Source organism: Pararge aegeria, chromosome 18 (genome assembly GCF_905163445.1).
Source record: "Pararge aegeria chromosome 18, ilParAegt1.1, whole genome shotgun sequence".
Taxonomy (NCBI): domain Eukaryota; kingdom Metazoa; phylum Arthropoda; class Insecta; order Lepidoptera; family Nymphalidae; genus Pararge; species Pararge aegeria.
Genome location: NC_053197.1, coordinates 968,074 through 983,871, shown reverse-complemented (window position 1 = coordinate 983,871; position 15,798 = coordinate 968,074). Strand labels below are relative to the sequence as shown.

Sequence of the window (15,798 nt, the reverse complement as noted above, 5' to 3'; positions counted from 1 at the left end):
CCAGGCTGTATCTCATGAACCCCGATGATGTATTTCTGTTGCAGCTGTAACGACAAATACAAAAAAAAAAATCTTAAGGGGGCTCCTATACAACATGGTTGCGGAGCAGTACTATAATAATAATATAATAATAATCATTTATTTCTGGCTTTAACCATAAAAAATTAACACAGTACATCAGTTTACAAAATTAAATTAAGTGCAATTAAAATAAATACATAAATTTGGAAAGATATATGTCGGTAAAATAAAATAATTCAAAAATAAATTATATTACTTATTAATTATTAGTACTAACAGCAATCTGAAAATGATTGCGAATATGTTAGACTGCAGATGGGTGCCATGTTTATACATATTACATAATGGTACGGAACTCTTCGTGCGCGAGTGCGACTCGCGATTGGCCGCTTTACTTTTCTTTTTATTCCACTACAAATTAGTCAGCGACTGCAATCTCATCTATACGGCTATCACGAACATTTTTGCCCACGGGGAAGGACGAAAAGTTTAACTTCTCCCACAGTTATTCCACAGTATTTCCAAATAATATACGTGTCAAATTAAAACTCCGGCCTGTATAGTACGGAGAATTCCTTGGTAGAACCTCACAAATTTTTTGAAAAATTAAGAGATCGATTCCTTGTGATCTTTGTTTCTAAATTTATTTCAACACCACCTACAATCTTTACTGTAGTCTAGAATCCTTACAGTCTAGACTGATCTAGAATCTAGAATATAATATAGACTGTGTTTGAGGACTCTAGAAACAACACTGTACACAGTGTTATGTCAAATGATGACATGTTAATAAGTAACTATAACATCGAGAACAAACAAAGATTCAAGGTTTCGCAATCGTTGTCATTTACATTACTTGGCTCTTTTGTATTCTAAGTATTGTCATTTGTGATCTTTACATATTATTAACATAGTGGCTCTCGCTCTTTTATAACCTAAGATCTCTTAAACTACGCAGCTGATTTCAATGAAGCTTATTAGCAACAGATAGAGTAATTCAAGAGACTGGTGTAAATGTAATAAACATGCATATTATAGTAGAGCAAAAGCAAAGAAATTCAAAGATTTGGATTTGGAAACAATCATATTTTTGCGCGCTTAAGTTTTTAACCTACGACGCAAAAACAACGGGGTGGTAAAAACTTGACGTGCCTATGTATTGTGTGTGTTTGTGTAGGTACATATTTTCGGAACAGATAAACCGATATTGATTTTGTATTTTTGTTTGAAAGGTGAATTAGTCGGCAGTTTTCTTAGCTATCTTTAATGGAAATCGGTCCAAGATGGCCGCTGCCATAAAATGGCGGATTGCATATTTTTTCACAAATCCCTGAATATGGGTACTAAATAAGAGGGCTTAATAGTAGTAGTAGAATAATGTATATTATTTAGAAACTCGAAGGGTTTTATAAATTTTAAATTTATAAATTTTCTATTATCTGTTACGGTATTGTATTATTAAACCCTCCAAACTGCCCATACACCACATTAGTATATACCGGGCGGGTCTCTAGTGGTAATATAAATTACAGTACTAGTGTTTTAATCTATATTCATTTATAGGACGTTTTTCCTCAAAGGTTTCTTAATATAAACAAATATATGTATTTCCAGATGAAATGCTAGAAAGCGAAGGCGCGGGGCTGGCAGCGCGCGTAGCGGAGCTGGAAGTGCGGTGCTCGAGGCAAGCTGAGGAACTGCTATGTCTCCGGTCAACCCTCGCAGACGCGCTGCGGCGACTGAACGCGCTTGAGGGCAGAGCTCCAGCCACGTCTGGTGCACAGAGAAATGGGACCTACTCAGGTACAATTCATTCATCATTATCCCTGTGTCCTACTGGACACAGTTCTCCTCCCACCATGAGAAGGGGTTAAGGCCGTAGTCCACCACGCTGGCCCAGTGTGGATTGGTGGACTCCACACACCTTTGAGAACATTATGTAGAACTCTCAGGCATGCAGGTTTCCTCACGATGTTCTCCTTCACCATTAAAGCAAGTGATATTTTAATTACTTAAAACGCACAAAACTTAGAAAAGTTAGAGGTGCGTGCTGTGATGGGAAGGAATGGGAAGTCGCGGGTTTGATCCCAAGTAGGGGAATTTGGGAATTTATAATTTCTGAATTTTCCCTGGTCTAGTCTGGTGGGCTTTGGCCCTGATTTAGCATTCTTGTACGATCTCGCGTGGAAACCGATTAGAACAGAAACAGGTTAGCCCATTACCATCTTAGACTGCATCATCACTTAACAGTGAGGTCTACGGCTAACTTGTAGTGGAAAAGAAAAGAATAAAATATTTCTGCGAAAACTAGCTATAGGAGCAATACAAAACTCAATGTTAATGTTTATAATTTCTTGCACTCCGCAGGTAACCCTGGCACACCTACGCGTGAGCTCAGGATCCGACAGCCCTCCTATAGGGAAAGCGTCAAACGTACCTCCAGCTATGGATCCAGTGCCTCTTCCCTCTCACAAAGGTAATTCAAGTATATCAAATCAAGCGCTACACAGAGCCTAGTAAAACCTGTGGTAGCCTAGTTGGTTAGACTTCGGCCTTCCGGGGGGATCAGGAAGTGTTTCTGGCATTGCGAAGTGTTCCTCTGTTTATATGCGATGGTTTTCCACTTACCATCAGGTGGGCCATCTGCTTCGTCCATCAATTAAAGTTCTTCGTTCATAAATAAATCAATCAAAAATACTTTACTATTAATAATGAATACACACAAGAACAAAACAGAAATAAATAGAAGAGAACAAAGGTCATTCAAAATATTCATGAGAGAAATGATGAATTTCTTAATGACATGGTTGCTTGGAAGCATCCGGCTCCGCTTTCATCTCTCACAAGATAGAAAAAGAATGTTAAAATGTAAAATGTAAATAGTTGATGTTGGAAAAAAGCAACTGCTGAGATTCTTGCCGGCTTCTTCTCGGTAGAATCTGCCTTCCGCACCGGTGGTGGAGCTACAACAAACAGACAGACTTGACGTTTGTAATAAATGAATTTTGAATTAATACTTACAAATATATACTACAAAAAATTTACTTTCATAAAGTCGCTTTACGTACTACAAGAAATGACTCTCCTCTCAGAATGAGAAGGAAACCCTCGTCTACCAAGCTGGCCAAGTGCGGATTTGTAGACTTCACACGCCGTTGAGAACGTTATGGAGAACACTCAGGAATGCAGGTTGTCTCACGATTTTCTCCTGCATTGTTTAAAGCATATTTAAATTGCTTAAATTTAAAACTCACTTAACTCCGAAAGAATAGTGGTGCGTGCCGTGGCTCGAACTCGGTCTTCACGAAAGGAAAGACGAAGGCTGCTATTGAAAAACCTTTTACTAACTTTATATTCTCATTTTTCCAGACGCGGTCCACAGCATCAGTCTACAGGGTCTCTGCAATCTGATTCACCGGCATCGTCTTCCTCTCTGTCCCCCGCGCCCTCGCCCTCCCCGCGCGCAACGCCCGCCCCTCACGCACCGCACACAGTACAACCGTATAGGTAACCAGGATTAATTAAATGATTAAAATTAAAAAAGTGGCAGGTAAAGGTAAGTCATATTTATGACTTACGAGTACTATGCAACAGGTAAGTTTAATTAAGAAAGCAATTCCCATGCATACCATAAGTTTCCGATACTTAATTTTTTTTACAATGTATTATAAAGGTTTTTAGTTATATTAGATAAGTCTGCAAGACTTAATTATTATAATTACCTATTATATACTACTTATACACACACTTTGTACCCGCAATGCTGATATCTTAAATGTGAATCAATGTATCAATGGTACCTTTACTTCCTACTGATTTATGAAATAAATTCCTTAAGATAAAATCCACAGAGTTGCATAATATTAAAACGTGAGCGGATAATAGGAAACTATCTTAATACTTTTTGTGAGAAGGCTGTTTTTAGGTTTATTGTTTGCTTTAACACAAAACAGATAGATTTCATCTAGGCGTTGCAATATTACTTGCAATAAACCAAGCCTTCCGACTAGTTGCGTTAAGCCTCTTTGTAAATAGAAAAGTTCCAATCAATCCAATGATAATAATAATCGGTTTTTAGATTGGTCTTATAATAAGTAAGATTGATCAGGCTACTTAGTCTTTTTATTACCTCAGTTGATTTCATTGTATGGAATAGAACAACAGAGCCTTTTTTAGAACCTGTAGAAATTCATTTTTAAATCAGCTTTATTCATTTTTAGTATTATGATGTAGTTAATTTATAAAACTTACATAAATACCTCTGTTTACCTCCTTTTTTACATTATAGTAGACTGGAGCTTTGATTCATATCTGTCACACAATGTGTTGAGTAAGGTAAGTTTCTTGATGAACTTACCCTACCCAAAACAGTTTTGTTTCTATATAATTATCACTTTAAATTATATGGTGATTTGGACCTACGGTAAAAGTCATTGCAAACTACGGTAGTCCATCACATAGAAGACTTCATTAGTAACATTAGTTATTAGATATATTTATTTGATTATCATGCCCGTCTAGACACATAAATACTCAATTATTTTTGCAATATGATACCTAAAGCAACCTTTTTTGGTCATAAGTAAAACCCTACGTTAAGAATCAGAACATGGTCGTATTTTATTGTGTCCTAACTAGTGTCGACCTAGACAGGTATATAATCAAATTCACATTCTGCCGTTCTCAAGCCTTCTAATAAACACCGTTCTCAACAAAAATCTCGTTTCGAGCTATGTGTTACAGTCCAAGTAAATTACATCAAAATATTTTATATTAAAATCGTGCCGTGTGGTGACGGCACCATACAGTTGTCCCCCCCCCCCCCCCCCCCTCCTCTTCCCGCGGGTGTCGTACGAGGCGACTAAGGGAATATAACGGAGAACGGCCATCAGCGTCCTCTTTATGACTACAGCCATCTACTGCGATCACCAACCCTTCTGCCCAGCGTGGTGATTATGGACAAAGCCTCCAGTTAGAAGAGTTTTTTTAATCCAGTCATCATTATCATCATCACTCCATTACCGACCTTCTACAGGTCTCCTCTCAGAATGAGAAGGATCTAGACTACCACGCTGCCCAAGTGCGGATTGGTAGACTTCACACGCTGTTGAGAACAGCATAGAGAACTCTCAGGCATGCAGGTTTCCTCGCGATGTATTCCTTCACCGTTATAGCAAGTGATTATTAAAATTGCTTAAATTAAAAACGCACATCCTATCTAGGCCATTTTGTTACCAACCATCAAAGAGGAAGTGAACAAATACTCCAAGAAACACAAGCTTAGAGTCGAGAAACATCCCAATATCTTGGCACAGAAACTGCTTACAGACACAAATACTAAACTTCTGAAAAGATGGCATATACTAGACTTGGACGAAAGATAAAGCTTCACTTACCGGACCATAATTAACTCTATAGGGGAGGATATTCACTGGAATACCCCTCAAAATTAAACAGCATGTAAACATACAATCTGATTACGGCTGGAAAAGCCGATGGCAGATAGATAAATTGTAAAAAAAACATATCTAGGCTGTCACCGCTTCAGCAATGGACTGTTAAAAACTACTGGATGTTGAAGCTTGAGAACGGCAACGCAATAGGCTTCATGATCATTGCTTATAGTGCTCACTGTAATATGTAGATCTCGCAATAACTCCACGTCCGCGTCGAGTCGACAAGACGTACAGTCGCCTTCACCGGCCGTCAACAGCCTCACCAAGAGATGGAGTTCCACGGGAGACTTCAACGCGCAAGGGCTGCTGCCGAGCGCAAGGTCAGTACTCAATGTAGTTCACAGTGATACACCGATTATCCAGACATCCGCTACACGTATTCGGGATTATACTGTAGCCTTACTGCAAGATTTGCTCGCAATCAAGGGATCGTTGTTGAATAAGGAAATACTTGAGTATCGGAGTAAAATGGATCTAAATTGGATTGCCACAAAGCTCAAATTTGTCTACAGTTCTTTAGCTCGGAATATTGACAGGGCGTTTGTTAAATCAAAATCAGCAGTACAAGTAAACGTGTCACATTAGGTCCATTTTACTTAGATAATATAGAGTTTGATATGCGAAAACTACTCACTGAATGGTGTAATAAAATACCTTTAGCTTATACTGATTTGTTTGTTGCAATTAGTTTAACTTTCCAAGTAAAAGCTTTACTTAACTTTCTGAGTTCCGCGTCAACTTGAAAAATTGCACATTTTCATACAAAATTTTAAAAACTATCAGAGTCAGTCCTTTTTAGGCTCTCTATTGAGACTTTTATCGTAACATTTCATTTGTCTTTACATATCTAACTAAATATTTTAAAGCAATATGGAAACTAGGTACCAACAAACGGTCGAAACAGCATACTCACCGGCCTCGTCGGTGCGTGCATCTGTGTAAGTTTGCTGTTTCGAACGTTTGTTCGTAGTTTCTATACCGCTTTTATATATTGAATGTGGTAGCGTTTAGGCTAAAAAAATATGTATTTCTATCAAATATTTTAAATATCTAGTAGTTACTTATGCGATGACCAGACTTGAATGTGATATGATTCGTTCCTTTTAATTAATTAATTTACAAAAGAGAAAAACTTATAAACATTTATTTTACTTTCTTTCCAGAAAGTAATTTTGATTACTTACAGGAAAGATTATGTTATGTTATGTCAATTGATTATACCTAGGTATAATAACTACTGAGTTATTAGCTTAAATGATTTTAACATACAAGTAGTTCCTATTTAGAATATGCTACAGTAATATTATAAATACCGCTTAAGGCTAATTGAAATCTGCATTAGTAATTGCCAGTGGTTCATTAATATTTATGGCACATCTTGCCCATTTGCCTTAAGTCGTCCGGGTATTTAACACTTATTTCTACTTATTAGTCTCGAAGCCTTACACGCATAATAAGTTAAACTAGTCAGACATAGTATTAACTTAGATAATTCGCAACATAAGCATGCTTATGCCCGTTTTCACAACACCTAGGTATCATGACTTAGGTGATGTATGTAGAAAAAAAACGTTTCACCAACTCTTAGGTGATAACTAATTGCAAATGGTTGATTACTTTACTTATTCAGAGTTAGTGAAAACGGGCATAAGTATGGTTTCATTGCCATACATTAAAAAAAACGACTAAATAAAATACTTATATCATAAATAAGGTCTCCTAGGAATGTCAGATATAGATAGAGCTAAGATCCAATGCAGCTCTCCAGCAACGACGAATCCTTGTTTAAGGGACATTTGTGGAGCTAGTCTTTAAAATACGAACGCTTTTAGTGTCATTCTGTACAACAAAAAACTATTAAAGAAGTCAAAAATTTTTATGATTGGGATACTTTAAAGAAAATATTAATTCTCCTATATTATTAATGAACCGCGAAGGGCCCACCATATATTCTGTTATTACTGATTATTTATGTTTGTTAATTCCTTTAGGTTTACAACAACCAAGTCTTTGCTAAACTTGTATTCAAAGCAATCGACGCAAAACGGGCCTATATTGAAACATGGGTAAGTTGCAATTATTTCGGGGCAATCATTGGTTTTGCTTTTCTGGTGACGGGAATTTGGTATGAATTGGCGATACTGTTTTACTAACGATTTTGTGAAGTTTTTGGTTGTGATTGGATTGCTTTATGGTTGGACAAACTTCCGGTATCATTGAACATTTTAAATAATCAGGGATCTGTTGACTAATTTTTGATTAATTAGGAAAGAACTGAGGATAGTCAGCAAACATTTGCACAAGGTTTTTAAACAGGTAATATTTTTCACACAGGTAAGTTTTCTATAAGGTAAGTAAAGATAATTCTGATTGTTCTAAGTGGGTTAAGTGCACCAAGTGCAGTAGGTTGCAGTTTCGATGCTATATCAAACTAACATTTTCTTACTTCCTGTTGACTTTCACACCAAATGCATTTTTAACAGATGTATTCTGTATACCGGAAAGCTAAATATTTTTGCGGCTCATCTTCGTCGGTCAGGTGTCTAAGGCTTGAGCGTCTCACTAATAATGGATTAACTTAACCTTATAGAGACGGGTTTCTATTTGAGTATCAATTAAGGCCAATACAAGATCTATCACCTTATACCGATGATATATATAGTAAAAAATACATATCAACATCATCATCACATCATTACCGGCCCACTACAGAGCACGGGTCTTCCCCCACAATTAGAAGGGGTTAAGGCCATGGTCCACCACGCTGGCCCATCGCGGATTGGTGGACTCCACACACCTTTGAGGACATTATGTAAATCTCTATGGCATGCAGGTTTCATAACGGTGTATTCCTTCACCGTTGAAGCAAGTGATATTTTAATTACTTAAAACGCGCATAACTTAGAAAAGTTCAAGGATACCTTAGACAGCGCCACTCACGCATAAGGAGAATATTATGAGCAAAAGTCGTATAAAGAAGGTCTCTGACACCATGTTAAAGTATAACTGAGTGCGAAACAAATAAAAAACAAAAAAAACTTTGAAAAGTTAGAGGTGCGTGCTGGGATTCGAACTCGGCTCCCCGTAAAGGGAAGTAAAGTTCCTCCCCAATGCGTGGTGATACGCTTCAAAACTACACATACGGCATTCTTACTTGTAACAAAATAGGTGTCAGTTTTATATAAATAGGTGACAAGCAATAAAATAACTCTATGAAACACCCACGCGGTAATTTGTTCCTTGCGCTTATTGTTTCCAATAAAGCTACTGTCGTCGCTGTCAAGTGATAGTTAATGATTTCCACAACACGTTCATAAATCAAACACTTCCATCTTTATAAAAGTAGGTAGGTAACTATAGGCAATCATTACAAATAAAAATATTTCGTATTATGCAAAATTCATAAAATTCAAAATTTGTTTATTTTAACATAAAATTTAACTTATACAATTCTTCGTTGACGGCCGATTGGCGCAGTTTGCAGCGACCCTGCTTTCTGAGCCCAAGGCTGTGGGGTCGATTCCCACAACTGGAAAATATTTGTGTGATGAGCATGAATGCTTTTCAGAGTCTGGGTGCCTTTATGTATATTTTAAGTATTTATGTATATTATTCATAAAAATATTCATCAGTCATCTTAGTACCCATAACACAAGCTACGCTTACTTTGGGCTAGATGGCGATGAGTGTATTGTCGTGTACTTATTTAATGGTAATAAAATATTACCTTTGGTGTCATGTTGTAAAAGCATATACTCAGCCCTACAAAGGTTTTCTTTACTTTCCTAACTCGATATGCTGATATCACTAATTTATGACCGTTTGTAGTGAGTCGATTGTTATATCCACTTTTTTTTATAAAGATTAAATTGTTATAAATATATTGCGAAGCTTCTGTAAGTATACCTATTTCTTTAAATTTTTAAGGGAGAGGTTCGCTTGATCTAAGTTTGTAAATTGATTTACACATAAGTGTGCTAAACACTAAGGGGTTTATCGGGAAGTCAATAATCAGTTTATTTTACGTAGACACCGAAAAGATAGATAGAGAATCGGTATGATTAAAAACATACGCTAATGCGCGGCGTTAAGGTTTAATTCAGCTTGATAGAATGGTGTTTAGGTATATACAACGACTGCTTATTAAAATACTAATGAGGTTTCCCCAAATTTTCCCCATTGATATTTTAAAAAATCAAAATTACACACGGCCTAAACCCTGTTCATTGTGGGAAGACACCCGTGGCCTATAGTGGACCGGTAATGGGTTGATGTGATGAAGTGCAACTTCTGTACTTAGAACTATTCTTTGGTACTAAGCACGTCAGTTTCACTTTATATTTTTATTAGTAATTATTAAACAAAATAATTAAAAGTTTATCTATGTACACTGATGATAAATAGAAACGAATGGTTATTAAGTAATTAATAACCATTCCTTTGGTTAATTTAGTAGGTAATTCATAATTAGACAGTTAGGTACTTCTTTGAGAGCACTTCAACTGAGAGCACTTTACAAAAGCCAGAGCGTGACAAAACACTAAATTAGTGCATCAAAAATTAACTTTTTTTAAGTACGGTACTTACCAAAAATATCTATTCCATCATTATTTTTTGTTTAGTGAATAATACTCGCTGATGCTCCTTGTCGAATTCTATTAACATCAAATAACCACCGTACTATGGAGTCTATTGAATCTTTAATTCGTAAATTGGCCCGCCAGTCTTGCGTGACGGACTGGCGGCTATTATGGTTTTGATGTAAAATATTCTAGTAGCCTCTCCAATTGGCATTGACCTTGCAAGCCCACTCCTACAAAGACTCGAGGAAAATACGTTAGACGGAGCGCCAGCATCATACGATATATGCCTCCTTGGCGGGCCAGACTAATGCCGGACATAATATGAGCGAACGTGTGGGCAAATCCAAATTTTTAGACATCCTCAACGGCCTTATCGACAGGTTGCTTCGTTCCCGCCTCTCTCGTGCAACTGTAGCGTGTATACAGGGTATGCACAGGTTATGCAGTAAGTGGGCACATGATATAAAATAAAAAAAATCTCCAGTTATCTCCAGAGTTATAAAAAGCTTACCCTGAAGTTTTTATGACTAGCATACCCTGCGCATACCCTTTATTCACGAGCCACTTTGTGCGATTTCCTTTTTTTTTTTTTTTTTTTAAATAAAGCCTTCAAATAATAGTTTTCAATAGAAGAAGCCGATTATGAGGGACGCACTGCTTACAGATTATTGAGTACTAATCTGTAAGCAGTGCGTCAACTAACAGTAACAGTGCTTTGTTGTCAACTGGAACGCAAGTAACAAGTAGTGTATCAGTAAATGTCTGACGTTTTCTGTCACTTAAAATAAATTAGTCTTAAATGTCTATCAGTGTTCTCAAGAACTACGACATATGTCAATGAAGAAAATCAAAAATTCTTTCATATTGTTGTCACATCCGTAACCCTAATTGGTCAAGTTTATATACATTTCAATATTTAGAGATCGGTCATCTCAGAAATAAATAATGTTTAGCAATTCCTTATTATAAATTTTTAAATAAATAAAAAGTGAATGGTCTAATTCTGCTACTGTTAACTTAATCACCGGTAGCTGTTGACACGACCCCCAATTCTTCGAAACAGGAAGGTTGCCACTTCTGACTATCGTATTTTTTGATTTTGCCTTTTTTTTATTGTATTTTACTAAAAGTTAGGCCTTGACTGTAATCTCACCTGGTGGTAAGTGACAATGCAGTCGTAAGATGGTAGCGGACAAATTTTTTTAGAGAGTATGGTACTCATACCTCTAATTGGTTTCTACGCGACATCGCACCGGAACACTAAATCACTTAGCGGCACGTCTTTGTCGGTAACATTTCTGGTTCTCTCGCTAGAGTAGCTCCTCTTACATGTGCAGCTGATTCTATTGTACATCGGTCTATTAACTAAACTGAGTTGACAGATTAAAAGGAGTTGGCACTTCTTTTCCTTTTTACAATATTAAATATGGGGCATAGCGCTAATTTTAGCCTTGATAATGAAAAGTTTCTATATTTACATACAACAGAATTGACACCAGCGTTTATTATTTGGTAGAACAAAGTTCGGTGTTGTATTCGCTATAAATTTTAATGAACAATTTTTTTTGTGTGACCTCCGTCTATCTTTATGCTTGATCTGTGTATTGAAGCGGCGGTTTCCTTCTGATACCTGAATAAAACAAACGTCATCTTGGAACACAAAGTAGTTATGTGAGTCACATTATGTACGGTGATAGTGTAGCCAATCCCGTAACAATCACTCTTTGTTAGAAATTTTAAAAGCACAAGGCATTCGTAATTTATACCTTTGTAGATAACCATGGTAGGTTATGTTAGAAGCACTTCTAGGTATGCGGCGTACCCAGCAATGGTTACTACGTAAGTTTAAATTCACAAAAGAACGCTCTACGGTTATTACCTTGTGTTCACGCGAACTTGATGATCGCAGCGTTTTACCAATCATTGCCGTTTGTGTTAAGGGCCTATGTAACTACAATAATGCACAGCTATCAATGATTGGTACAAAAGTAGGAATGCGCGCAGTGTAACACACATAGTAAGGTCATTCCGAGTTATTCACACGCAGTCTGCGAATGTTTTTCTCAGGAGCCGGCTGTATGAATCGCGAGTCGCTTTGTAACTTTTAAACCGGTTCCAAAAGTCGTTGCTTTAAAAACTTGTGCCTTATTTGGAAATTAAAAAAAAAAGCTGTCTGCATTTTAGTGCCATGGACGACAGGTAATTTATATAATAGGTATCAGTCATTGCTCTGTAATGCTTATCACAGATAAAATATAACCAAGTTTTTTTTACTGACTTCAAAATAAACTGGAGATTCGTAAAGTAGAGCAATTTTCCTTGATCTGCTTGTTTTTATAGCTTGACCCTGTCCGGTTCTTTAAGCGCTTACAATTAAAAGCACAATTTATATTGATAGTTTGTAATATGAGGTAATTTCCAACCGACTTTTAAAAGTGGAAGGAAGTTATCAATATACCTAACTCTTATACGAGTATCTTTAGCGATGTTATTCCATATCTCCGTCAAATCAGAAGCAATGTTGATTCCGTTCTTTTGACGTGACATGACTTTGACGAAAAAGGGTGTAATGTTCCTACTAGTTGTCCTATTTAAAAAGTCGAGGGTCAATACTAAATTACTAGGAGAACCTAAAATAGTTCGTGATCAGAATTTAACTTTTTTGTATACCTAAAGGGATATAATCGGGAGGTATAATTTTTGTCTCCTGTCTGTGCTAGCCCTGCTGCCCATGCTAGCTGTGGTGGGCCGGGACTACGGCCTTAATCCCTTCTCATTGTGGGACGTGTAGTGGGCCGGTAATATGTTATATCATGATGATGATTTTGAAGTCAGTTTAAAAATATTACCTTCATTTTGTCTCTGGACGATTCATTGTTCTGGGGATTTTTTTATGAATTAAAAAAATATTTTCGTTTTAACGCATTAGTCACGTAATTCCAAAGAGGATACAAACACTAGTAATCAAGTACTATCTAATGATAGCTATTATGTACTTAATTACATAAGTAGTCTACGATGCTTATCAACACCACATACCTACCATTAAATTATATTACTTTTTTTATTTTAGATCGTTATTATCGCATAATTAGTTGGAAGCTTGCCATAGGGTGCCGTAGCTTACGTACTGCGTTGGAGCTTTAATTTTTGGGAATTTTTGGTCACTGCAGAGACAGGCGCAATGTCATTCACCCCGATGTAAGTTGCTTCGCTTCGCAAGACGGTAGCGCAGTATACGCTTTCTTTGTTCTTATCTGTGCAAGGTTTTTTTTTTCTTACTTACTTATTTATTTATTTTTACTATATTCTGTATAGGTTTTTGGTGCCTTAAAAGTGCTTTTTTTAGATAATCAGTATTTATGAATCAAAAATTCTACTTTCGTGAGGAACCAAAATTGATAATCGTTTTTTAAATGGCGACGGCCGATTAATGCAGTGGGCAGCGACCCTGCTTTCTAAGTCCAAGGCAGTGGGTTCGATTCCCGCAACTGTTTCTTTTTTGTTGGATGAACATGGAATGTTTTTCAGAGTCTGGGTGTATATCTGTATATTTAAGTATTTGTGTAAATTATTCTAAAATATAGTCATCGGTGATCTTAGTACCCACAACACAAGCTAGGCTTACTTGGGGCTAGATGGCGATGTGTGTATTGTAGTATATTTATTTATTACATTGAAACCTACCTTCATACACCTTATCCTTTAGTATGTAATATGACAGTTTTCACTAAACATAGACATCAATATCGAATGCCTAATGATTAAAGCGATGAAAATCGTTTCACCAAATCTTAGGTGATAACTATTGCTGTAAGGTATGTCTAGGAGTCTCCTTAGCCGTCATTTAGGTATTTAGGCATTGACTTGTTCCTCGTTAGTGAGCACGGGTATATTTCTCTTTCCTTCTCCAACTCTCCTAAGGTCACAGGTGGTAGAGATCTCTAGGTTTAAGTGACTCCCATGTTTACTTTCTTAAGATGTTTATAGTCATGTCTTTAATTTGGTAGAAAAGTAGAAAAATGAGGTTATAACAAATATAATTTGACGGCCGATTGGCGCAGCTGCTTTCCGAGTCCAAGGCCGTTGGTTCGATTCCCACTACTAGAAAATGTTTGTGTTATTAACATGAATATTTTTCAGTGTCTAGGTGTTTATATGTATATTCTAAGTATTTATATATATTATTCATAAAACTATTTATCAGTCATCTTAGTGCCCATAACACAAGCTAAGCTTACTTTGGGGCTAGATGGCGATGTGTGTATAGTCGTAGTATATTTTATTTTATTTATTAATTTACAATTAACAATTAACTAACCCACTTGCTTATTAAAAAAAAAGTCTGTGTTCCTTTGTTTTGGCATGAAAATAACAATAAAGAAGTATAGGTTAGTGCAGGGATATCGCGTGATCATTCAACACGCAAAGCAAATCAGCACATATTTTCCTACCTACCTACCTAAATTCCTTTGATACTACCTAAAGGTAGGTAACCTATGGGTAGTATCAAAGGATTTTTTAATTTGAATGGAATGAAATGGGATTTAAATTCGACGGAGGACTGGCGCAGTGGGCGACGATCCTACTTTCTGAGTCCACCCGTGGCCATGGGCTCCATTACCACAACTGGAAAATGCTTGTGATGAACATGAATGTTTTTCAGTGTCTGGGTGTTTATCTGTATGTTATAATTATTTATGTATATTCATAAAAATATTTATCAGCTATCTTGGTACACACACACGCTACGCTTTTTTTGGGGCTAAATGGCGATGTGTGTATTGTCATAGTATATTTATTTAATGCCTTGTAACTAAGAAAGAAACCTTAGTAACGCTTTATCTCTCTGGAGATTGAACAACGTGACCGCAATCGTTCAAGGAAACTATTCGGCTCAATAGTTGGTTGAATCGATCTTGAAAAGCTGCAAAAAGGGAAAAGATACCTCCGTTATTAAAGAAAATGTATTTGTTAGCAGCAAAAGCACAACAAAAAGCACAGCAAATCTTCTTGAGCTGTGTTCAACGCCTTTGGTTGCCTGGAAGAGATCGCTATGTAGCGATAAGGCCGCCAAATTGTTTACTTTTTGTTAAATTTTTTCCATTTTTTTTTTGTTAAATTTTTAATATTACTACATGTTTATGTGGTGTACAATAAAAATGTATTCATTCATTCATTCAAATAAATAAATAAATAATAATACTATCTGTTTGTAGCACCCACACCTGTCAGTACAATGAAGAAGATGGTTCAATACGGATGTTCTTGCGGGGCCGGCCCGTGGTGTTATACGCGCCGAGCGACCACGATAATTTGGACCCCGCGAAGGTCGCCCCACCACCTCAAAACAAGCTCAAGTTAGAATGGGTTTATGGTTATAGGTAAGTAAAAAAAAAAACATTTTGCCGCGCACAAAATATATTATGTCCACACTTAGGTATGATGATTTGAGGCCCACGGGCCCATGTAGAACAGTGGCCGGAGCTCAACACTGAGTAAAAATATCAAAAAGAACGGTTAAAGGAAAATTAAGTAATAACAGGGCAAACCGACGCGGTGGGTTGGGGTATGTTATGTGATAAAGGTAGCTGAAATCTTGTATGAAATGAACATATTATAAATTCAAATTCATATTCAAATATGTTTTATTAATGTAGACCTTATAACAGGTCCATGCGTTTAACATGTTAACACTAATGTTGGTGATGGTGATAACTTAACTGCATCAGTTAACT

At 36.6% G+C, this 15,798-nt stretch overlaps 1 protein-coding gene across 2 annotated transcripts in view; it reads left to right on the top strand.

Annotated features, from left to right (window-relative positions):
* Positions 1-15,798, top strand: part of LOC120631347 (echinoderm microtubule-associated protein-like 2) — a 91,660-nt gene that overhangs the window by 58,583 nt on the left and 17,279 nt on the right. Inside the window, exons 3-8 of one of the 2 annotated variants that reach the window (XM_039900860.1) lie at positions 1,636-1,824; positions 2,389-2,497; positions 3,391-3,528; positions 5,666-5,797; positions 7,469-7,543; positions 15,280-15,444. In XM_039900860.1, coding sequence (XP_039756794.1) covers positions 1,636-1,824; positions 2,389-2,497; positions 3,391-3,528; positions 5,666-5,797; positions 7,469-7,543; positions 15,280-15,444 — 808 coding nt within the window. The remainder of the gene's footprint in view (positions 1-1,635; positions 1,825-2,388; positions 2,498-3,390; positions 3,529-5,665; positions 5,798-7,468; positions 7,544-15,279; positions 15,445-15,798) is intronic. The other variant, XM_039900861.1, reaches the window with a different exon arrangement.